Genomic DNA, 24,378 nt, shown 5'->3' with positions numbered 1-24,378 from the left:
CCTCCCCTCTCCTTCCCTCCTTCCCTCCTTTCTTTCTTCCTTCCTTCCCTCCCTTCCTCCCTCCACTGAGACAGAGTCTCGCTCTATCACCCAGGTAGGAGTACAGCGGTGCAATCTTGGCTTACTGCAACCTCCACATCCCAGGTTCAAACAATTCTCCTGCCTCAGCCTCCAGAGTAGCTGAAATTACAGGTGTGCCACCATACCCAGCTAATTTTTCTATTTTTAGTAGAGACAGGGTTTTACCATGTTGGCCAGGCTGGTCTCGAACTCCTGACCTCAAGTGATCTGCCTGCCTTGGCCTCCCAATGTGCTGGGAGATTACAAGCATGAGCCACCATGTACAGCCTGTTACAGATTTCTCTCTAGCACTTCTACTAAGTATGATACTAATGAGAGGTTTGATACTGATGATCCTCTATCATGGTGAGCAAGTATACTTATATTCCAGCATTTTAAAGAATTTTTAATGAGAAGATGTTGTTTTATCAAACACCTTAGTGACTTTATATAAAAGTCATATGATACCTTCTTATTTAAAGTCTTGATCTGATTAGAAGGCTCATTAATTCTTAATATTGACTCATTCCTGAATTCTTTAGTTATACCATTTTTAAAATAAGGCAAACTATGGTCAAGTAAATTATATCAAAAACAATTGAGCAAAACACTAAAGTAAGCAATATGCTATTAACACTGTAGAAAGTGACATTAATAAAAATTTTAATATCTACTATGTATATAGAAGTTGCAATTGCTTGGTTGGGCTCAGTAGCTCATGCTTACTAATCCCAGCACTTTGGGAGGCTGAGGCGGGTGGACCACCTGAGGTTGGGAGTTCGAGACCAGCCTGACCAACATGGAGAAACCCCATCTCTACTAAAAGTACAAAATTAGCCAGGCATGGTTGGCACATGCCTGTAATCTCAGCTACTTGGGAGGTTGGGGCAGGCGAATCACTTGGACCTGGGAGGTGGAGGTTGCAGTGAGCCAAGATCGCACCATTGCACTCCAGCCTGGGCAACAATAGCAGAACTCTGTCTAAAAAAAAAAAGAAGTTGCAAGTGCTGCCTACTTTCTTAATCCTCTCTTCTCTTCAAAGAGTTGTAATTTTAAAAAAATATAGAGAAAGAAGGGAAGGAAGGACAGAGAGGAAAAGGAAATGGAAAAGGAAAGAAAGGAGGAAGGAAGAAAGGAAAAAAATCTCTCATGCTCTTTTTTTGCCTTAAATAATTTTGCAAAAAGAGATTTGGTTTAATCAAATCTGCAAGACCCTGCTATAACCAGATCTTTGCTCTCTCTCAAATTATCCTAGTGACCATGGACCAATTTTTCTTAGCTCTAAATTGTCTTTGGAGAACAAATTATTTTTCCTACAATTTGATATTCAATTTCTCTTCCTTTCTAATTATAGTTTTCTGTATGTTCTTTATTATCCTGAATTTACTGACCTACATGCAAGAGGCACAACAGTTTTTTTTTTTTTTTTTTTTTAGCACATCACTGAAACCAACTGTGTGTGAAGCCTGATGGTATTAATGGAAGATGATGTGAGTGTAAGAGATGAATTTCGTACCAAAAGGACTACAGAGAAACTCAGGAAAATAAATGGAAATTGATGCCATTACCAGTGGACACGATGAAAATTTGTTTAATCTTTGTCCCTGCAAGGCATTGGAGCTCATCTACTACTGGATGCCCTTCACAATAATGAATGAAAAGTGCGCCTTCTAAAATGAGCAGATCTCCCCATGTGTTCAAGGCACAGATGGGAAGCTAGAGCAGTGGAAGCAGGTGACTACCTCTCAAATGGGGTCACGACAGCTAAGGCAGTACAGCTAGAGGCTGGGAACACCATCTGTGAATCAGGGAAACCTGAATTCAAGTCCTGGCTTCTTCAGTTACTAGCCTTATGGCCCCAACTGAATCACTGGATCTAGCTGGGCCTCTGTGTTCTCACTTATACAAAGAAGACAACAGTGGCTCACACTTGTAACCCTAGCACTTTGGGAGGCTGAGATGGGAAGACTGCCTGAGCTCAGGAGTTCAACACCAGCCTGGGCAACACAGTGAAACCCTGTCTCTACTAAAATATAAAAATTAGCCAGGCATGGTAGCATGCACTTGCAGTCCCAGCAACTTGGGAGGCTAAGGCAGGAGAACTGCCTGAACCAGGGAGACGCAGGTTGCAGTGAACCAAAATCATGCCGCTGCACTCCAACCTGGGTGACAAAGCAAGACTCTCTCCAAAAAAAGGAGGGAGATAATAGTAGTAGTTCTGTCCCTGGGTTGCTGATAGGTTTGAATGAGATAAGCTTGATGGAGGGCTATTTACTGAACATTATTACTGTTATTATTAATATTGGTTAAGTGCAGTCATTGTTACCTAGATGGCATCAGTGCCATTCAAAAATTCACTGATACTTTAAAATGCCACTAAATGTAAAAAAAAAATTCGACCTCTCAATTACTTTTCTTAAAAACAAGGTGACTCGGCTAACGCCCTTTTCGGCTTTAGCCCACCTGCACCCAGGTGATTAATATTTAAAACAAAAAACAAAAAAAAACCAAGGTGACTGACATATACTTTCTTCATTGCAAAGGCCTAGCGATTTTGGGTGTAAAACTGTAAGCTAGTTTTGTTGATGTATTAATAATAAGCATGCAGCATATGTCTTTCTGGCATATAACATCTTGATATCTTCTCTCCCCAAATAAGGCAGCTTGCTCCAATGAGAAGAAGAGTCAAGAAAAACATCTTAAAGGACAAATATAACTTCTTCTTTTGCAGTTCTCTTTGGCTGTGGGGAAAGACACCTTCTTAGTCTGGTCAGTTCTATCTTTCCAACTTCAGCTCCTGGAAGCAACACGACTGGTTTGCTCCCATTTGCTGAAAGCAACACAAGAAGACTCACTATAAGTTAGAGCTTTCTCCACGGCCCCAGGCAAGAGGCCAAAGGGGTCAAAGCAAAACAAGTAGAAATCAGTGAAACCTAATAGTTAAGACAACTAAAAAGAGTATCATTTTCCTGATGTCAGGAAAAGCAAAGCGGTAACAAAGATAACCAGAGGTTTGTCAGTCAAGTGAAGATGGAACCCATCAAGGGCCAACCTGGGCTTGCTCACAGGTGCAATTTCAAAGACACACCTCTTTTCCTCCAGTAGGAAGAGAGACAATTCCCATGAAAACACATCTGAAGGCCATAAAATCCAAAGTCCTATTTTAAAGTATACAAATTAAGGACCACATTTACCCCATGAATTCAATTTGGTCTGCACTGGTGAATAGCCTTCACTTAGTCCACAGGACTCTTGACAGCCCTAAATGAAACATTGTCAGGAAAGGAGTATGAAGTAAAAGTGAACCCACTCCTTCAGGGACTTTGCCCCTGACAGTGATCCGAGCCAAGGCCCAGCTGCCCAGAGGCTCCTGGACAGCCGGGCTCACTCACAGCCCACAGGTCATATCCCTGAAGCCTGTGCTGCAGCTAAACGCAGGTCAGCACTAGACAGATGTTCCACCTCCAAATGCTGGGGGTGAGCAGGTCAAAACAGGCTTAACAGCAAATGCTTGAACAAAGGAAAAAAAGACGTGGCTGAGGCGAACACTCTCTCCATTCTGCCCAACTCACCTTCACCAGGAAGAAGGACACGCCATATGTGCGGAGGGACCGTGCAAGTTTCACGTACTTGACTTTGGCTTCTATCTCATTCATCTCTCCACAGTTCTTATGCTCCTGCAAAAGTGACAGTAGCCAGGGACCAGTTATTGCATCTCTGCCAGCAGGTGGACCTGGAGAGAGGTAGTTACTACACGCAGTGGACACAGTGGCTAGGAATGATCATTAAGTGATGTTTGTGTCTATCTGTGTCTGAGACCCCTCCATGATACAGGCAACTGCTGACCAAGGATCAAAGCACACAGAAGGTTCTAACACGGGGATTTCAGACCAGAGTTTAAGGCCAAGCAGCCTACATTACTTTACAACTAAATGTGACAATTCATGCACACATGCAGTGTGGTGGGATCAGGGTCCATAACTAAATCACATTTGCAAAGGACTTCATGTCCCAAATGGTTCAGAGCCAAGAGGTTAAATGATACCAAGAAAAATGTTCTTCTCAAGTGATGCATCATTCTAACAACCATCTAAAATGTACTGGCCAGTTGTGATGGCTCATACCTATAATGCCAACATTTTGGGAGGCCAAGGCGGGCAGATCATGTGAGATCAGGAGTTCGACACTAGCCTGGCCAACATGGCAAAACCCCATCTCTAGTGAAAATACGGAAATCATCCAGGTGTGGTGGCATGTGCCTGTAATCCAGCTACTTGGTAGGCTGAGACACGAGAATCACTTGAACCTGAGGGATGCAGGGGAGAGGGGCAAGGGTTGCAGTGAGCCAAGATTGCCCTATTGCACTCCATCCTGGCTCTGCCTCAATTTAAAACAACAACAACAACAACAACAAAACGGTATCATTTTCCAAAGAATACGACATGCTTGTACACGATACTACTCAGAAACAATACTGGGGAAAAGTATGCTTTATACACATGAAATTTGTATTTTAATTTATATTTACATTTCAGGATCAAAGAAGACTTTGGTATCTTGGATTCCTTAGAGTGTCTCATGGCAAAGTTGATGTTAGGGCTTTTCTTACTGGCTGCGTAGACTAGAAAAGTCTCTGACTTACTTTTGTTTTATTTTTGAGACGGAGTCTCGCTCTGTCGCCAGGCTGGAGTTCAGTGGTGCAATCTCGGCTCACGCAACCTCCGCCTCCCGTGTTCAAGCAATTCTCCTGCCTCAGCCTCCAGAGTAGTTGGGAGTACAGGCATGCACCACCACACCCAGCTAATTTTTGTACTTTTAGTAAAGACAGGTTTCACAATAGGGTTTCACCATATTGGCCAGGATGGTCTCGATCTCCTGACCTTGTGATCCACCCGCCTCAGCCTCCCAAAGAGCTGGGATTACAGGTGTGGGCCACTGCGCCCGACCAAGTCTCTGACTTTTAGAATAATCCTGGATTTTTAAAAGGCACTAGTTTCCAAATGCCAGCTTCAAAAAACAAATCTCAGGACAAAGAGGCTACTTGTAACTCCTTCCTCAGTGCATGTTAACGGTCTATAACCTTGTTTCAATGTTACCAAGATAATGCCTTTGAAATTAAATAGATGCACATTTTTCTCAGAAGGGCTAGGTAACCTTTAGCAAGAAAATATGGATTAAGATAATAAATCTGCTCAAAGTAGAACTGTCAGCTTCTTTACTCGAGTCGCTAATCATTTATCATATGAGAGTACAGGCACAAGGTATAAAACTATCATGCGCAGAGGCCCCCTCATACTAATAAATGAGAATGGGAGTGAGGAGAATAATAAAGCTCTGTACATTTCCAATACCTGAAAGATCCTCTTTTCAGCTCCTCTCTGCTTGATGTATTCTTTGGGCAGGAATTCCTTTAGACTAAGAGAGAGAGACATTTAAAAAGGAAAGGCATTTATCATGTTCTATGATGAGAAGCAAAGCCAATGTTTGATAAAGCTCACAGTTAACTCACTATGTCCCCCAATATTTTATGGAGTAATTAATAACAGACTGCTAGATCCTACGATGCACTTGAATAAGGGCACAGACATAAAACTAGTATGATAGAAAAGGTCAAACTAACATATTTAAAGAAGAAAGAATTTCCAGGATCTACTGTAAAGTGGAAAAAAAAAAAAAAAAGGAGCACAAGAGTATATAGTATGCTACCCTTTGAAAGAAAGGAAAGAAATAGTTTTTATTTTAAAAACACTATTTTCTATTGTCTACATATTTTTTAAAAAATAAAACAAAGATAAACCTAGTATTAATAAAAATGGCTCTCCATGGAAGAGGGGAAAAACAAGGAGAAGGGAACAAGAATAAAAGTTAAACTCTATTTCTTGTATTATAGTTTTCATTTTAGAATCACATGAAATTACAAAAAAAAGCAACACCTAGAAAATCTAAAGCAAACTAAAACAGTATACTAAGTTGACAGTGTTAACTACAGGGAGAATAATTATTTCAAGTAACTTTGCAAAATAGTCTTTTGACTATACATTCCTTATAGGATATTATGGACAAAATAAACCATAGTAGACTTGTTGGTAAAAATGTTAATATTTAAAATTAGCATCCACTTTCCCTCGTGTACATACACACACACACACACACACACACACACACACTACAATTAGGGTATCACATTATATATAAGTAGGATGTGTTTGGAGCCAAAAGCCCAGGGCCAATGCAGTTCCCAAGCTTGCCACTGGTCCCCAGACCCATGCTGTAAATTGTACTCTTGTGTCTCTATCTTTATTTTCCTTTTCTCAATCTCTCATCACCGCTGGGACTAAGGGCACCCATGTACGGGGCTGGGCTGGTTCTCAACATCAATGAATTCCCATTAGCCAAAAATTGGATGATTTAAAACTTTATATTGAAAAAGAGAGAACAAAATAATAAACTCATCCATCCAGCTTCAACAATTATCAACTCAATCATGACTCATCTATTTCCCCATCCCACTGACCTCCCCCAGATTATTATGAAGCAAATCCCAGACATTATATAATTAATACCAAGTGATGGGACAATTTGAGGCTCAGAAAAAGGATGACTGCAGCAAGTTAAAGCACAGATACTTAATATCCACAAAGACTTTTTTAAAAAAATCATTGGTCACCTTAAGAGATTGCTAAGGTCCCAACTCATATTGAAAACTGTAAATGAAGGGAAAGAAACAAGTATTTATTCTGATGTTTCTATATGTTAATAAGGGCAAGAATCACAGTTAATAAATGTAGAAAAAATAACAAAAGTCCAAAATCATTATTTTTTAACTTTTAATGAAATAACTGACAGATTAAAGCAAATTTCAATGACTACAAGACCAAAAAATAAGTTGATCAGCAACTTTATAATAGATGGATTGGTCTGATAACATCTAAACCCAATAGTCAATTTTAATATGATATGCCTCCCGACTGATACAAAAGGAAGTATACAGCACCACCTAGGAAGTATTCTTGTCAATAAAGAATAAGTAAAAACATAATTGAAACTGAATTTAATTGAGCCCCTAGATCTAAATACCAGTTACAAAAAGAGGAATCGAGAAACATGTTCAATGATAACCTTCAGGATACAATTAGCCAAACCCAAACACAAGAAATTCTACAAAAATAACTTAGTTTCTTCAAAAATAAATAGTTTGGTAGTAGTGGTGAAAAGGAGGGCATAATAAATTTAGAAAGATATAAGAAATATATTTACTACAAAGCTATAGTAACCAAGACAGTGCAGTGATTATGTAAGAACAGTTACATAGGTCAACAGAACAGAACTGAGAGTCCAGAAATTAACCCTCACCTTTATGGTCAACTGACTTTCAACAAGGGTTCCAAGACAATTCAGTGAAGAAAGAATACTTTTGTTAACAAGTGGTGCTGGGACAACAGGATGGTCACATGTAAAAGAAACAGGAGCCCCTACCTCCCATGACAGACATAAATGTCATAGCTAAAGCTATAAAACTCAGAAGAAAATCCAGGAGTCAATCTTTATGACCTTGATTAAAGCAAAAAGTCTTTAGATGCAATACCAAAAGCACAAGTGGTAAAAGAAAAACATAAACTGCACTATTTCAAAATTATGAGCTTTTAAATTGCAAATACCACCATCAAGAAAGTGAAAATACAATCCATAGAATGGAGGAAAATATTTGCAAATTATATATGAGGAAATTATAATATAAGCAGAATATATTAAAAAAACTTGTAACTGAATAATGAAAAGACAAATACCCAATTAAAAACGGGCAGAGGACAAGAGCAGACATTTTTCCAAAGAAGAGATACAAATGGCCAATAAGCACATGAAAGTATGTTCAACATTATTAGCCACGAGGGAAATGCAAAGAAAAACCTCAATGTGATACTACTACACACCCACTAGGATGGCCACAATAAAAAAGATGGACAACAGCAGGTGTTGGCAAAGGCACAGAGAAACTGGGACCCTCACACACCGCTGCCAGGAATGTAAAATGGTACGGCTGCTGTAAAAAAAAGTTTGGCAGTTCCTTAAAACATTACACAGCAATTCTACTCCTTGATATATGCCCAGAAAAAAATGAAAACACTTCCACACAAAAACTTGAACATAAATGTTCACAGAAGCATTATTAATGATAGCCAAAAGATGACAATAACTCAAAAGTCCATCAACTAATGGATAAAATGTGGTTTCTCCATACAAAGGAAAATCATCTGGATCTAAAGGAAGGAAGTACTGAAACATGCTACAGCATGGAAACATTGTGCTAAGGAAAATAAGCCAGTGACAAAAGAAAAGAGTGTATGATTTCACTAATAAAAGAGAAGATTCCAAGTTCATCAGCAGAAGGGATCTAAGAAATATCTACTCTGCAGCAGTTTAGACATTAAGATTATCATTAAGCAACTTCATGGGCAAAAATGAATGATTCAGAGACAGTTAGAAGACGCCAACATCAGAAAAGAGGAAGCTGAGTTTCAGAGAGGTGAAGGCTTAGCTGAACGCACAGGACTTGTTGGTAAGTAGCAGAGAGCCTCTGACCTCCCAGAACAAGAGAGGGTCCACATGAACACACAGCTGCTTCATGCTTTCTCCAGGGGCCCATTTAAAGGAAGTGGCATCATGAGAGGACCACTGCTGCCAGCCTCTAGACAATGGCTCCTCCATCAGCAACACCCTGGTTAAGGTTACCAAAAGCACCCAAAAAGGGCTCCATGTCAAATTCTCTCAGAGCAATGATTGTCACTAGAAGAATACCAGATGGTGGTGTCCAGGGGCCCAGCAGGGGTGGAACGTGCTGACCATCTATGGCAAGAAAATCCTGTGCTGCAGCAACCTCCCTCCATTCACACTCCGCCAAACCAGCCCAGCTGAATCTGCCTCCTGTGCAGTCTTCAGGCGTTACTGAAAACAACATCAGAATGTGCACTGGAGGTGTTAGCTCTGAGGTCTCAAGAATCGGTTTGTAGGGAGTTTAAAAACCATTTTGAGATATGAAGAGTGTGTGCATGCGTGTGGCAGGCATTTTCCCCAGTAAATCGGCCGTGTGTGCCATGTCAGCACAAAGCGGGAGGGAGCAGGCAGGGTGTCATTAAGGCCTGCCAGCCAGCAGTGCAGTAGTTCCGGCTCAGTTGTTGTTTTGATTACCAAACCTGAGTCTGGAAGGCTCCTAACATCTGGGACATGTATACAAGTGCAATCTGTCAGGCTTGTCGGAGAAAAAAATGGGTCAGATTGTCATACCTGATTGGAAAGTTCCCTAATTAAGCAAGTTCTAGCCAAGCAAAATCCTTCCCCTTCTCTCCTTAAATGTTCTCACCTTCAAAGGGCAGCCGTCTACAAACTGTGTATTGAGAACTCACTTCTCCACCAAACCTGACTGCCAGCCTTTTAAACATGGCCCTTTCTGAATGCAGTCATAATTCAGATTCTCTATTCCAGTAAAGTTAGTACATGAATCTCTAGTAGACTCTCTAAGATCCATGAGAGGTTCAAAGTTTGCAGCCAACAAACTCCTCTCACAAACCCTGACTTCTGCTCTGGTCAAGTCTGCTGTATTTGTTCTTCAATTTGTTGCAGCTGGCTGGACAGCACATAATTATGTGATATAATAACATAGCTCATAAGCTGCAGAAATAGTATAAAAATTGAGCTATTGCATTCTTCCTAAAGGTAATAATTGGCCAGGCGTGGTGGCTCACGCCTGTAATCCCAGCAATTTGGGAGGCTGAGGCAGGTGGATCGCAAGTTCAGGAGTTCAAGACCAGCCTGGCCAATATGATGAAACTCCGTCTCTAATGAAAATACAAAATTTAGCCGGGGGTGGTGGCAGGTGCCTGTAATGCCAGCTACTCGGGAGGCTGAGGCAGGAGAATTGCTTGAACCCAGGAGGCGGAGGTTGCAGTGAACTGAGATTGCACCACCGCACTCCAGCCTGGGTGACAGACTGTGTCTCAAAGAAAAAAAAAAGTTATAAAATGTATTAAATGACAGAGATGAGACAACTGTAAAATACTGAAAAGAAAAAAAAATCATGGAACTCTAAAGATATTCTGTCCTCAGAATGCTTCATGGTTGTCTTTAAATTCCCTGACAGATAATACATTATGCATAATTCATGCAAGCCACTGTGGAAATCCCAACAGGAAAGTTACACAAGGAAAAACCTTGGCCCTACATCAAAACACTAGCAACAAATGTGTAAGTTCAATGTTAGAATAAAGGGTTTCAAGGGGTAGATGTCACTTGTTATGATTCTACATTTTAAACAACTTTTTGGACTCTCTAACCAAAGTCCAAACCAGGTGGAGAGAGAGTTTCTACTATTAAAAGAGCTGCCATTTACTGAAGGCCAACACACCTGTTTCAGGTGCTTTACAAACACTAGCAGATTAACTGAGTTCTGACAAAAGCCAGTAGGAAGCAAAGACCCCATTCTACACACAGACTCTGAACTTAGCGAGGCTAAGGTGCCCAAGGTCACAGCCCACATGCTGTCTCATCCGTGGGCACCAGGGACCATGCTCTGGGCCACTACACACTGTGACCCCTCCAAGTTAGCCTTTAGTCAAACAATATCCCACATGACCAGTATTTCAGTCCCTGTGGAATAAAATAACAATCAGATTATGACAATGAAGACCAGGTGGTGGCCACCAACACACAGAAGCCGGTGGAATCAGGGAAGGGAATTTAACACATCTGGGGGAGCAGGATCTGAACTCAAATACAGATGTCACCAAAACCTCATTTTCTACTTTTTGAAGGATGACTTGCAATTTTGTTATTTAATGTATATATTTAAAGTATACAACGTGACGTTTTCATACAATATACATAGTGAAAGAATTACTACAGTCAAGCAAATTAACATACCCATCATCTCACAGTTTTTATGTGTGTGATAAAAGTACCTAAAATTTACTTTTTTTAATTTCCAGCATAAAATACTATCAACTGTACACAAGGAACATGAGGCCTCCAGACTTATTTATCCTACGTAACTGAGCCTCTGTACCCTTTGACCACTATCTCCCCATTTCCCCACCCTCAGAAACCGCTTTTCTACTGTTTCTATGTATTTGAGTTCTTTGTTATAAGGTTCCACATGAGTGAGATCACACAGTATATTCTAAGTGTGGCTTATTTCACTCAGAGGACGTAATAATGTACTCTAGGTTTATCTATGTTGTCACAAATGGCAGTATCTCCATTTTTAAGGCTAAATATTATTTCACTGTGTATGTATATAATCAAAACTCATTTTCTTATATAAAATTTAAGCTGCCTCTACAAGTAATTCCAAAAGAGAAGTTACAAAGATGTTTCCCAGTCTGGCCATAAGTTACAAGTACACAGGAGACAGCTATGATTTGGGGGAAACATGAACTGCCTCTTATCTGTCCCAGGGCTGCCATCAAGTCACGCATGACTACAGGAAAGTCACCCTGTCTGTAAGTTGGTTTTTACCACTTGAAAAGCAGAGGCTTCCAACCTGAGTGTTATCGCTCATACAAACTGAAAACAAGGGATGTCGCCTCATTTGTGAGAGCTGAGGGAATCCAAATGAACATACAAAGTAGTAGATTGTCCACCCAGCACAGGGTGGAGGAATGGAGGGGAGGGATAATGGAGGTACAAGAGGGACAGCATCACCCAGAGGATGGTGGAACACCCAGGATCCTGCCTCCAACCTTGATGTTGAGTCACCAAATGATTAACAACATGTCAATTTTAGTATCACATAAGGTTCTCAGAGTGTGGCCCCAGGACCAGAACCATCAGCAGCACCTGGGAATGTGATAGAAATGCCAGTGTTCAGGCTTCACCCCATACCTGCTGGATAAGAGGCTCTGGGGGTGAGGCCAGGCATCTTTTAACAAGCCCTTCAGATAATTCCAATCAGACTCAAGTTGGAGAACCACTGACACAGTAGGCTGAAAGCTCAAATTACAGATTCAGACACGCTTGGATTTGAATTCAGACTCAAATGTCAAAATGTCTGCAACCGAGAATGAGTTCTGGTGAAGTGAGGTGATAATACAGGTGGGAGGAAGCACTGAGTGAGCTGGGAAATGCTTAGAGTGGCAAAAAAAAAGGTGGAAAGTAAGGCCGGGTGCTGTGGCTCATGCCTGTAATTCCAGCACTTTGGGAGGCCAAGATGGGTAGATCACAAGGTCAGGAGTTCAAGACCAGCCTGGTCAAAATGTTGAAACCCCATCTCTCCTAAAAATACAAAAATTAGCCAGGCATGGTAGCACACACCTGTAGTCTCAGCTACTCGGGAGGTTGAGACAAGAGAATCACTTGACCCGGGAGGTGGAGGTTGCAGTGAGCTGAGATCACATCACTGCACTCCAGCCTGGCTGACAGAGCAAGACTCCATCTCAAAAAAAGAAAACCAGAAAAAGTGGAAAGTGAAAACAGCTTGTTAGTTGGTTTGTGCTGCTGCAAAGGAATACCACAGACTGGGTAATGACCAGTCTTTTAATTATATTCAATTATATTTAATTCTATAATTCATAATTCAATTATGAAGAACAGAAATTTATTTCTGCACAGTTCTGGAGGCTGGGAAGTCCAAGGTAAAGGCACTGACAGGTTCATCTGTCTGGTAAGGATGGCATCCTCTGGGGAGGGGAGAAAGGCTATGTCCTCACAAGGCAAAGAAGCAGAAGAGCAAGTTAGCTGAATGCTGCATGAAGCCTCTTTTCTAAGGGCCTTAATTCCATTCATGAGGGAAAGCCCTCCTGACCTAATCATGCCTTGAAGGCCCCACCTCTTAACACTATCACACTGGCAACACCCAAATTTTGGAGAAAACACATTCAAACCACATCAGCATGGTAGAAACATAGGAACTGGCTTTGAAGACCTATCTTGGTCACACAGCAGTTCTGTGATCCTGAACCAATCCAAATGTCCTTTAATGTAAGGACACACCACCACCCTGGAACTCAGGGACAGCTCAGGGCTGGATACCTTCAGTGGTTCCTGGTTCAAAAGTTCTGGAGTTTGAAAGTAGTTGGGAAGATAAGCACCAACCTCAGAAGACTGCTTGGCTAAAACAATACAGACACTATTGAATGGTCACTACCTCCCAAAACGGAAAGGATAGGAGAGCTCTGGGCTGTCAGAAACACAAGAGAGAAGCTCACAGGGAGAAAACCATAGTGCTAAAAGTATGCAAGTGGCTTTTTACTGCATTTTACTTTTAACTTAGTGGGAGGATGGTTGTGAAGATTACAACGTAAGGGAGCTGATGAAAACAAAAGTTGAAATGCCAGCTTTCTGGTTTGAAAACAGAATCAATGGCCAAATTATTCCGACAAAAGAACACAGATGACCAACTCCAAAGGAGGAATATGGGTTTGAACAGAGACCAAGTGAAAAACTGGCTTAAGGCCTCCTACTGGGTCAAAAGCTTTGCTTGTTGACAGTAGAATTATCTTGAGTTTGTGGGGGAAAATTTCCAAGTCCACTGTGAATTCTTTCTCAACAAAGATTCATGCCCTGGACTGCTTTGTTTTCTCGGTAAAATGGTAAAATACTTCCAAGGAATTCCCAAACAGGAAGAGGAGGCTGTGGTAGTCAAGGATGAGAGAGGTTTCCTAAGCCTGCCCACCCTTAGCCTTTGGACCATATTCTTCCCATAATATGCAGAGTCATGGAACCTTTCTGTCTGGCCTCCGGTGCCTATTACTTTTGCCTTGGCCACGTGTTAATAGCCAATTTTGATGAATATAAACTTTTATCACCTCAAGCCTAGACTACTGTAACCTTTTTTTTTTTTTAAATGTTAAGTGGGCCGGGTGTGCTGTCTCAACCCTGTAATCCCAACACTTTGGGAGGCTGAATTGCTTGAACCCAGGAGTTCAAGACAAGCTTGGGCATCAAACCAGGAACCCCCACACAAAAATTAGCCAGGCATGTTGATGCATGCCTGAAGTCTCAGCTACTGGAGAGGCTACGGCAAGGGGATTGCTTGAGCCCCAGATTGTGCCACTGTACTTCAGCCTGGGTGACAGAGTGAGACCCTGTCTAAAAAAAAAAAAAAAAAAAAAAGTTGAGTGTGAAACATTTCAAATTATAGAAAAGTATATGCCTTAAAACTTATACACCTACCGCCAAGGAGAAATACATGTTGGCATGTTGCCATATTTACTTCATGATTGCTACTTCTCTTCTGTTACTAGAGATTATAGAATGAGCGGGAGTCCCATATCCTTTATTAGGTAGCCACTTTTTTGAAGTTAGTTTCCACAGATATTTTAATATCTTCCTATAATTCCTTATATCTATAAACAATGATACATCCTGCTTTCTTTGTGTACATATTTTTAAATACAGAGTCATATTCTGAAATAGCTGGTTTCCTCTATAAGGACCTTGGTGTTTTCACACATTTAAATATATGCCCATCTGAGGGACATGAAATGCTCTAACCCTTTTGATTTTGCATTTTCTGAATCACTTATTAACTTAAACATCTTTTCATGTCTTTATAAGCCAACTACATTTCCTCCTCTTTAAAGTGCCAACTGATATCCTGGGTGATCTTTTTTTTTTTAGATTTTTTTTTTCTTTTTTAATATCTTCTGGATATTAATCTGATCTTGGAATATTCATGGCAAATATGCAAATTCCTTTTTCCAGTTTGGAGTTTTCCTCTTAACTTGGTGATGTCTTTGCCTAATAAGATATTTTAATTTTAATAAACGTAGATTACTTTTGAATTGCTATATAGCCTTATGACAATAATATAGCGTTTTAATTACTTTACCTTTATAAAAAATTGTGGTAGTTGTATGAGTCCTTCATATATCTTCAATTAGCCTTGACCATTCTTGAGCTTTGATTAGTTCATATTAATTTTTAACAGCTTTATTGAGATGTCCATATTGAGAAAAAGCTTTCTGATTATTATGTAAGTGATTGAAATTGAACTAAATCTAAGTTTGGGTAGAAGTGCTTTACTTAATATCAAGTCTTCCTACCCATTAACATAGCAAACTACTTCACTTACTCAGACATCCTTTTATGCTCTGCAACAGACTTTTATCATTTTATTGGTGAGATGTTGAGCTGTCTTCCTAGGTAAATTACACTTTTTGTTACTACTGTAAAAGGTAACTCCCTTTTTACAATTACATTTCCTCTTTGATGATTTGTATGAGAATACTATTTGCTATTACATGTTGATTTTTTTTTTTTTTTTTTTTTTTTTTTTTTTTTNCCCAAGAAACCATGTTTAAAGGTCTTGTAATTCTGGTAAGGTTCTCTGTAGACTGACTGATTATCTATGTAGATAATACTATCACCTGTAACTGATGACAGTTTTGTTTATCCAATCCTGATATGGTTTAGCTCTTTTTCTTTCCTTATTGCACTCATTAGGATATTTGGTATCATGTTGATAAGAAGCACTGGTAACAGGTATCCTTCTGGACATGAAAATTAAATATTAAACTATTAATTATGATACTTGTTATAGACATCCTTTAGTAGACTAAGAACGTTTTCATGAATTTCTGGCATGCCATACAGTTTTAATTTTTGTCATCAAGATTATTTCATTTTATCAAATTCTTTCTCTCCAGTAACTAAGACAATCATATAGTCTTTTTTAGAAAAAAAAAACTAACATGGTAAAGTATATAAACACATTTTCTACTGTTAAGATGTGTCTTCTGCCAATTCATTCTAAAATGTCAAATTTCCTCTCAATCCCTTAAAATACACACACTCCCTCTTCCTTTTTTCTGCTTTTTTATCTTAGCATTCATCATCAATATATTACGTATTTTGCTTACGTATTAGTTATCATCTGCCTCTCTGCACTAGAATTTAGGTTCCATGAGGGCAGAATGTTGGACTGTGGTTTTCACTGCGGTATCTCCATTGCCCACTGTCTACCACATAGAAGGCACTCAACAAATTTGTTAAATAAATGAATTTTGTATCCTTTAAAGAAATACTATTTAGTTCTAACTTGCACTGACACATGAACATATGTCACGGTGGACTTAGATAATATTTTAATAACATTTGTGAGGAAGACATCTATATTCAGTTTAAAAGCTTTCTAATGTCTGTATTCATTTTGGTATTACAGTCAGCTAGCTTCAAATGAAGATGAGGAGCTTTACCTTTTTGTTTATTTTCTGAAATAGCCTGGGCCTACTGTTAATTTGTTGTTTTTTGATTGGTATATTTTAAACTGATAAGTCAGTTTATTTCAAGATTATAGATTTATCCCAATTTTCTAACTACCCATTTTTCTAAATTTTCCATTTTTTGGTTTCAAGTTTATCACATTCTCAACTGCTTTTTAACTTCTCTTTACCTTATTTTGCTGTTTCCTTCTTTCGTTTTCCTTGATCAAATTTACCCAAGGTTTATTTCGTTTTTCAAAGAACCAGCTTTTGGTTTTATTGATTTTCTGTGGCTTCTATTTCATTACTTTCTTTTTAATATTTTCTTTCTTCTATTTTGATCTTGTTCTACTAATCATTCACTGAGGTAACTATGTTAAATTACTTCACTAAAATCGTACATGTGAAGTTTTTGTAATGTAGTCTATTTTTCCTATATATCCATTTAATACAATGTTAAGCACATTTGCAGGTTCACAATTATTTAGTATCCTGATAAATTAGTGCTTCTATCTTTATAATCTTCTCTATCTTGACTTATGCTTTGTTTGCCTCAGGGTCTATTTTGTGTAACACCAAATGTACCTAGTCCAGCTTTGATTTAAGTAGGAATTTCCTGGGGTATCAGTTTCAACGCATTTAAACTTTTCTCTGTTATTCTCTCTGTTCTTCGTCTTAAACTGTGACTTTTAGAAACAGTTCAGACCTGGACTTTAAAAATAATTCCATTCAATGAGAATCTCTGTTTATTAATTGCTGCATTTCATTTACTTATATTTGGTATGATGCCTAATGTATTTAAAAGTGTTTATTACCATATCTAATTCATACCTTCTTTTCACCTTGTTTCCATAAGCCACCCTGCACAACTCCTATTTTAATGGTCAAGCTGTCTCCATTTCTTCCCTCCTACCCCCACTGGCTTGAAAGCTACACAGATTATTTCTTCTTGTTTGTTTTGACCAGTAAGTAAAATTTTATTAAAGAACTTGTAAAGTCTGGTTTCTTTCATTGTTTCTATATACAGTCTGTCTATTCTCTTAGGCTATCTTTATTTCTTTCCCAACTATTATGAAAAATTCCAAACAGGACACAATGTTGAAAAAATTGTATACTGAACATTCGTATCGGTCACCGAGTCACCTTCAATTTCATCATGTATACTTGATTTAATATCTGAAGTTTACCAGTAACTCTTATCTTCTCCAATAAAACACAGTCTACAGAAGGCTTTTACTCTAACCACTCACTTCTTAAAGTTTTTCCACAGTGTTTTTAAGGGTCTAGAAATTAGTCTAGAAATTATTATATTTTGTTATTGTTATTTTTAAGAGTTAATTGTTCTTTAGATTTACCTTCTACTTTGTCAGTTTCTTTAATCAACATTGCTTCTTGCATGATACTCTTCCTACCTTTCTAGAAACAATCCATAGTAGTCCCCACAGCCTGCACTGCAACTTTCAACTTCCTGAATAAACTTTCAACTTCCTGAATAAACTTTCACCCTCCTAAATAGACCATCCTGCACTTAAAACATCGTTAAAAGGTTGGACTGTGTTGAAATGATCAGAGCCAAGTTTTGGTTCTGCATAATAACCATTTCATATATTTATGTGCCACACAGACTGTAGATTCACAAAACCAAGGACTTAGTATACAGTATTTCCCGTGTATCTTCCCTATTCCTGGCACAATAAAACACATGCAAGTCCTCAATGAGTTAAAGAACAACACCAGGCTCACATATAGGTAACAAAATTTCACATGAACCCCACACATTTGTACAAAAATCCACATCACATGCCATATTTTCTGCAAGCATTTTCTGATCACAGAAAATCATAAAGCAAATACCTGATTACTAGATTATGTGTTGTTTTTACTTCATGCACCAATAAAATTTCCCTTCTTAGGACCCTCTGAAGGTGACCTGAGGAAAACCGTCATGGAGATAAGGCACATCAGACTCAATCTGGGAGACCTAGGTTTCTTCTGGCTTGCCAGACTTGACTGTTCTGTGCTTTGTCTCTGTCTCCCTCTAGCACTTATTTTCCCCATCAATAGAGGAGATGGATATATTAAATAATCCTTAAGTCCCTGAAAACTCTGAAAATCTTTTAGGCTCTGATGATTTTCATTTCTCTAAATGAGTACCTTCACTAAAATACCAAATCCAGAAATCACTGGAGAGTCTGAAGAAAGTTGAAAGCAAATCTCATAAAAATGACTGTGGCTGGGCACAATGGCTCACGCCTGTATTCCCAGCACTTCAGGAGGCTGAGGCGGTTGGATCCCCTGAGGTCGGGAGTTTGAGACCAGCCTGACCAACATGGAGAAACCTGTTTCTACTAAAAATATTATATTTGCTGGGTGTGGTGGCATGTGCCTATAATCCCAGCTTCTTGGGAAGGCTGAGGCAGGAGAATTGCTTGAACTCTGGAGGCAGAGGTTGCAGTGAGCTGAGATCACACCACTGCACTCCAGCCCATGCAACAAGAGCAAAACTCCGTTGAAAGAAAGAAGGAAAGAAAGAAAGAAAGAAAGAAAAGAAAAGAAAAGAAAAGAAAGAAAGAAAGAAAGAAAGAAAGAAAGAAAGAAAGNAGAAAGAAAGAAAGAAAGAAAGAAAGAAAGAAAGAGAAAGAGAGAAAGGAAGGAAGGAAGGAAGGAAGGAAGGAAGGAAGGAAGGAAGGAAGGAAGGAAGGAAGGAAGGAAGAGGGAAGGAGGGAGGGAGGGAGGGAGGGAGGGAGGGAAGGAAGGAAGGAAGGAAGGAAGGAAGTCCATATTGCGGCTCTGAGCAAAAATGCTGAGCAAATTATCAAAAAATTAAAAGATATACTCTTGTTCACATCCCTATGTATCCGCCTCAGAAACTATGTTACTGATATTTCTAGGGGCTGCATCTTCAGCCTGGCTGTCAGAAGTCCAACCTTCTCATTATTCTTTTAAAACCCAAAATTGTTTAAGCAGACTGCACCTATGAAAGCTAGATTGGAAAAGACATAAAGGCTGTAAAAGAGAGCCCAGCAAGGCACCCAGATCAGCCCAGGCAAAAACAGGATCTGACTATCTAACTTACAAATCAGCAAAATATGGCCTCACTGTTTTGTTTTAATTAAGAAGGGACTTACACCCTCAAGAAGTTTTACCTGCATGGTATGAGCAATAATGTACATAATTAAATATCTACATTAAATAAAAATGCCTCATTACCTAGACAAGATTTGGTCTAATTAAAAAGTAAATCAAATTCATAAGGAAAAATAATTGCCACCAGACATAACTACCTTACTTTAATTTGGAATCTGAATAACGGAACAGGTAACACTACAGGCATAAACTTCATATTCTAATCTTAGAAAAAAGGAAATGAACTCAGTGCAGTTGCTTAACTTTTTCTGTCTCAGATTATTAAGAGAAGAATACGGTTGCTGGAGTGTGAGTGTGTAGCATTCAACAGGACCAGAAACTGCAGTACATAATTTTAAGACCAATACTAATATTATTGATATTAGTTTGTAATGTCGACACAGGCAGTCAGCTGTAAGGTAACATTCACAATGATGTGGCTAGTACAATCCACAGTACTAGGAAATACACAAAAGCACCTTGTAATCCCATTTGTAAGCACCTTTGCTGCATAGTGGGAGCCCAGGGAAAGGGGCAACTTTGCCTTTCACTGACAGTATGAATGCCTTTGAAAATGAGAGCCCAGCATTAGAAGTCAGAAGCTATTTGCAGATAACCTCTTTAGGTAACAGCAAATAAGCCGCTTCTCTCTCTCCTGCTTCTTCCATTTCTATCAAATAGAATAGCATGTTCTCAATTCACAAGGGAGTCCTGAGAACTAGTTGCCCAGGGCTATGGACAAAGTGAGCTAATAAAATGACCAGGGTGGTATCATCATCAATACAGGAACCCAGTGAATGGCTACATTTGGATCTCCTTCCTACCAGGGAGACACAGAATCGCAGCTACAAAAGCCTAACAATAGGTCAACGTGATATTTCTATTATTTGGATTCATCAGTCTTCCCTTTATTTTCTATTGGTCACCAGTCACTCTAGAAACAGAAACAAAATTTTGCTTCCTCCAAGGCCTCACTAGCTCTTGGTGTTTATTCCTCAATATCCGTGGCCATAATCCTCAGGCTGATGACATCAGTTTTATCTGAGGGGCCAGAAGGTGGGAATGTGGTGGAAACTGCTAAAGGAACTTGTGCACATGGCCTTCGAGAGGTGGCTCAACACAAAGGCAAGCTTCCCAAGGCTCCTGAGGAAGGAAGCCAGCCTAGTGGGGTAAAAACGGGCCCTGAGGACCACCAGCCATCTGACTCATTTGGAGAATACAGAACAAAGCAGGTGGTAGGAACTGCTCAGAGCCATCCACAGCCTCAGGCTCACAATGTGTGGCACACTGCAGGACACAGCATCACCCTATAAAGGCTCCCTGGGATTCACTCACCCGAGGCAGAGTTTTGCTTTTTCGGGGGTAACAAATCAGTTCAGACCAAACAGCATATTGGCCAGGCATTCTCTGCCACCAGAAGGCAAGTTAGGTTTTCTTCTTACACAAAACCACATTCTGGTCCCAATGACTTTCCACCAAAGTAAAAGTAGGGTCAAGGGCCAAAGCAGCCTCTCCGTTATCTTCTCCCCGCAATACACTTGAACACAATACACTGAATGCACAATACAATGAATGACCTACTGGACACATTTCATGCTGACCGGCACATCCTACAGGAAAGCTCATGTCTTCCCATCCCCCGCTGGCGTTCACACCATGGCCCTACTTCCAAACCTCCTACAGGCTGCACTCTAGGTAAAGCATGACAGTGACCACAAGAGACTCTCTGGAGTGGATTTTTTTTTTTTAAGCTTTCCTCTGCACTAAGAAGAAGTAGAAGGAAAAAAACGGAGTGGAGGGGGACCCAGATCACTGAATTTCTATTCAGCAAGAAAAACTTCTGAATTTCTCTTGCTTTCCCCCAAATCTGCAAATTTAGTCATCTACTTGATTGACAAACAGCTATCACTCTCACAACTGACTGAAATTAGGGTATGATCTTAGATACCTCGCTCAAAAACAAACAGGTGAAAGGAAAAGAAGAGGGGAGAAAAGAGAAAAGGAGAGACACAAAATGTCATTTACTCTAAGAATCCAGGTTTGTGTTTATGTTCTACATGAGGTCCAAACTGTATCTGGGCTTGAAATCCACCAAACTCACAAGCTTTCTCGAAGGAGACAGGGTGAGAGCCGTTCAGGATGTCATCCCGAGCCTGAAACACAAGAGGAAGGAAAAGCATCAGAGGCTTGGGGGAACGACACATTCTCTGGATCAACACATTCCCATGGCCCAGCACACGCTCTCTGTGGAGCAGGGGACAATGCCAGCCGACTCATGGTGACGTGTGCAGGACACAGTGGACGATCACCTCATGGGAGAAAACTAATGCAAAAGAAAAACAATCCTCTGTCCAAAACGGCCTGTAAATGGAAAACATTAGAGGTGTTCCATACAGCAAAAGCAAAGTTTGATGACAATCCAGAAAGGCAGAGTGATTATAAAAAGAAAAAGAGGCAAAGGACATTCATACAAAATGATCAGCTTCAAAGAGGCCAAAAGACAAATACAGTGTACTTTTTACAATCCTAAATCATAAAGCTAGCAGCAAAATATCTAGAGGTAAAATCAACCCGATCCCCATCCTCAGATAAAGACCAGTGTAATAGGAGAGAAAGAAAGGTGATATGCACATACACACACACAGACAAAAACTTAATACTGAAGACAGGGGAAATGACAGGCGAATGCATCTTAAAATGACGAGCTTGCTGGGTCTGACCTCCTCCTCCCAGTTCTCCATCCATCACTGCTTTCCCCCGTCTTCCTTCTGCCTTTTCTTTGTCTAGTTAAATGACCTCACGCCGCCCTAGGATGAACACTCAGCTGTTGCTCTGGGCCTTAAGCCAACAAGCATCTTTTCGCGGCCCTGCTATCTCTCTCCTTTTGGCCTTCCCACCTCTTTCCTCTTGGCCCTCTTTCCATGCCATCCTCCCATCCACTAACTCAGGGGTCAGGAAACTTCTTTAAAAGGCCAAACAGTAAACATTTCAAACCTTGTGGGCCACACGGTCTCTGTCACAACTACTGAGTTCTGTCACTGAATTTGAGAACAGTCACAGATGGTATGTGTAACAATTATATAATCCTCAAGGGAATTTATCAATATGTGATACTTGAATATGTAAGTTGTGTTCCAATAAAACTTTATTCACAAATACAGGCCAAAGGCATGACTATAGTCTGCCAACCTCTACATTATTTCTATGGGCAGCTAGATGGATAAATAGGAGAGGAAAGGGAGAGAGGGAACGAAAGGAAGAAAGGAAGCTGGTAGGAGGGGACAAAGATGGAGGATGTTTTCCTTGAGCCACAAGAAACTTTGGGGACAATCCAGTGCAAAGCCCACATCTTACAGACTGGGAAATGGCAACTCAGACATGTTAAATGACTTGTCTGTTTAAACAACTGGATAAGGGTAAAGACATGAAAGGTTATTAAGAGGATATCTTCCATCCAGTTAACGAGAAGGCCTGATTTTCTGACCAATATTCTCTTGCATTCTAAGATGCCGGCTAAGGCTTTTAGTGCATTTGAAATGGTAAGCCAGGTAAGTGAAATATAACTATCTCTCAAAGTCCGGCAGAGAGGGACAGTGTTGGCTACCAGGTCACAATCTGGGAAGCCATAGGGAGGCCCTACTCCGGATGGTCAGCTGCTCAAGTAGATTATCAACCTGCACCACAATCAAACACACGTGGGACCCACGAACAGCGTCTGCTGGAAACGACGCCATAAACGTGGTAGAAGCCAGCGCCACCCTCTGGCTCGCCACAAGATACAGCCGGGAGTTTCCTGCAGTCTCATCAACCTCAGTGGCTGAGCAGTAAATACTGTACCTGAACATAAAGCAAGTTCAGCTGCACAGGGTCTCTCGAATCTACATTCTGATCAGAGTAAAAGAACTTCCGTCTAAGCAGCAACGTTTCGTTTTCATCTACTCCTTGTTCTCTGAACGTTCGGCTATGATCTAGCCAATTTACTGCAACACAACAAGACATATAACAGAACTGTGTTTATTTTTCCTCTTCATTAAAGGGGGTTTACCAAAAGAGCAGTGTGACGTAGATTTCTATAATCCTGACATTTAGTTATAGTTACTTCTTATCTTAGAATCGTAGGTTTTCAGCTATGCAAAATAATTTCACATCTACCAAATGACCAGCCAAAATGGAAATGAGGGAGAAAATTCCCAGCCATTCCTAAAGTTAGCTAAAGCACTACACTGAATTTATAATATGCTGCCTCTCTGGTGTCGGGGTGGAGGGCGGATACTCCAGCCTCAGCTGGTAATATGATTTAGAGGCTCTAAGCATAACAAGTTACCTCTGACCTCAAGTAGTGAAGAGAAAGAAAATCAAAGTATAGAGGGAGTGGAGGGGGACAGCACTAAAGTGGGGAGGCAGAACCATGCCATGGACCAGCTTAAATCTCAGCCATTCTGAGAGCTCTGTCCTCACATCTGTGTGCACAGGAATCAATCACTCCCCTCTACACTTTCACAGCTCTCACTCCAACACTCCTCTCTGGGCTTAAAACACACTGTGGGTGAAGTCCTTTTCACCAGCGTCTCTAGATTATAAGCAACCTGAGCACACAAAACGTGTCTCCCACATCTCCCACAGTACCTGGGAGAGTATCTTGCACATAATAGTCCATCCTTGGGATTTTTCTACTAAAGTCTCTTGGAAGGAAGTATAAAACAGCAGATTGAATTAGGCAGAAAGAATAAAAAACGCAGAAAGGGTCAGAAGAAACAAGAGCCTCACAGAAGATCGATAAACACAATAGCAATAATGATGTCATCGCGATGCAGCCAAAAGAACAAATACAATGAAAGAGGCCAGAAGTCCAGGTGGACTGGGTAATAAATTGAGACCCTTTCAGTGGAGGGTCAGGCAGTAAGGTGCAAACAGCATGGGCTTTAGGGACACATGGGGTTACATGCTGGTTTTTCCACATATTAACTGTGTAGCTATAGAAAATGACTTTCCAATAATA

The 24,378-nt window shown here is 40.1% G+C and overlaps 1 protein-coding gene across 3 annotated transcripts in view; it reads right to left on the bottom strand.

Moving 5' to 3' along the window:
* The window catches only part of TLN2 (talin 2), a 196,189-nt gene that overhangs the window by 166,507 nt on the left and 5,304 nt on the right, over positions 1-24,378 (bottom strand). For all 3 annotated transcript variants that reach the window (XM_017506174.2, XM_037730528.1, XM_037730529.1), the window contains exons 5-8: positions 23,217-23,359; positions 21,405-21,532; positions 5,412-5,475; positions 3,633-3,737 (exon numbers count right to left, since the gene is read on the bottom strand). In XM_017506174.2, the coding sequence (XP_017361663.1) occupies positions 3,633-3,737; positions 5,412-5,475; positions 21,405-21,532; positions 23,217-23,359 (440 nt within the window). The remainder of the gene's footprint in view (positions 1-3,632; positions 3,738-5,411; positions 5,476-21,404; positions 21,533-23,216; positions 23,360-24,378) is intronic.

This window comes from Cebus imitator, unplaced genomic scaffold (assembly GCF_001604975.1).
Source record: "Cebus imitator isolate Cc_AM_T3 unplaced genomic scaffold, Cebus_imitator-1.0 Scaffold350, whole genome shotgun sequence".
Classification (NCBI taxonomy): domain Eukaryota; kingdom Metazoa; phylum Chordata; class Mammalia; order Primates; family Cebidae; genus Cebus; species Cebus imitator.
Note: the sequence above shows the minus strand (reverse complement) of the source record. Positions and strands in the feature narration are given on the sequence as shown.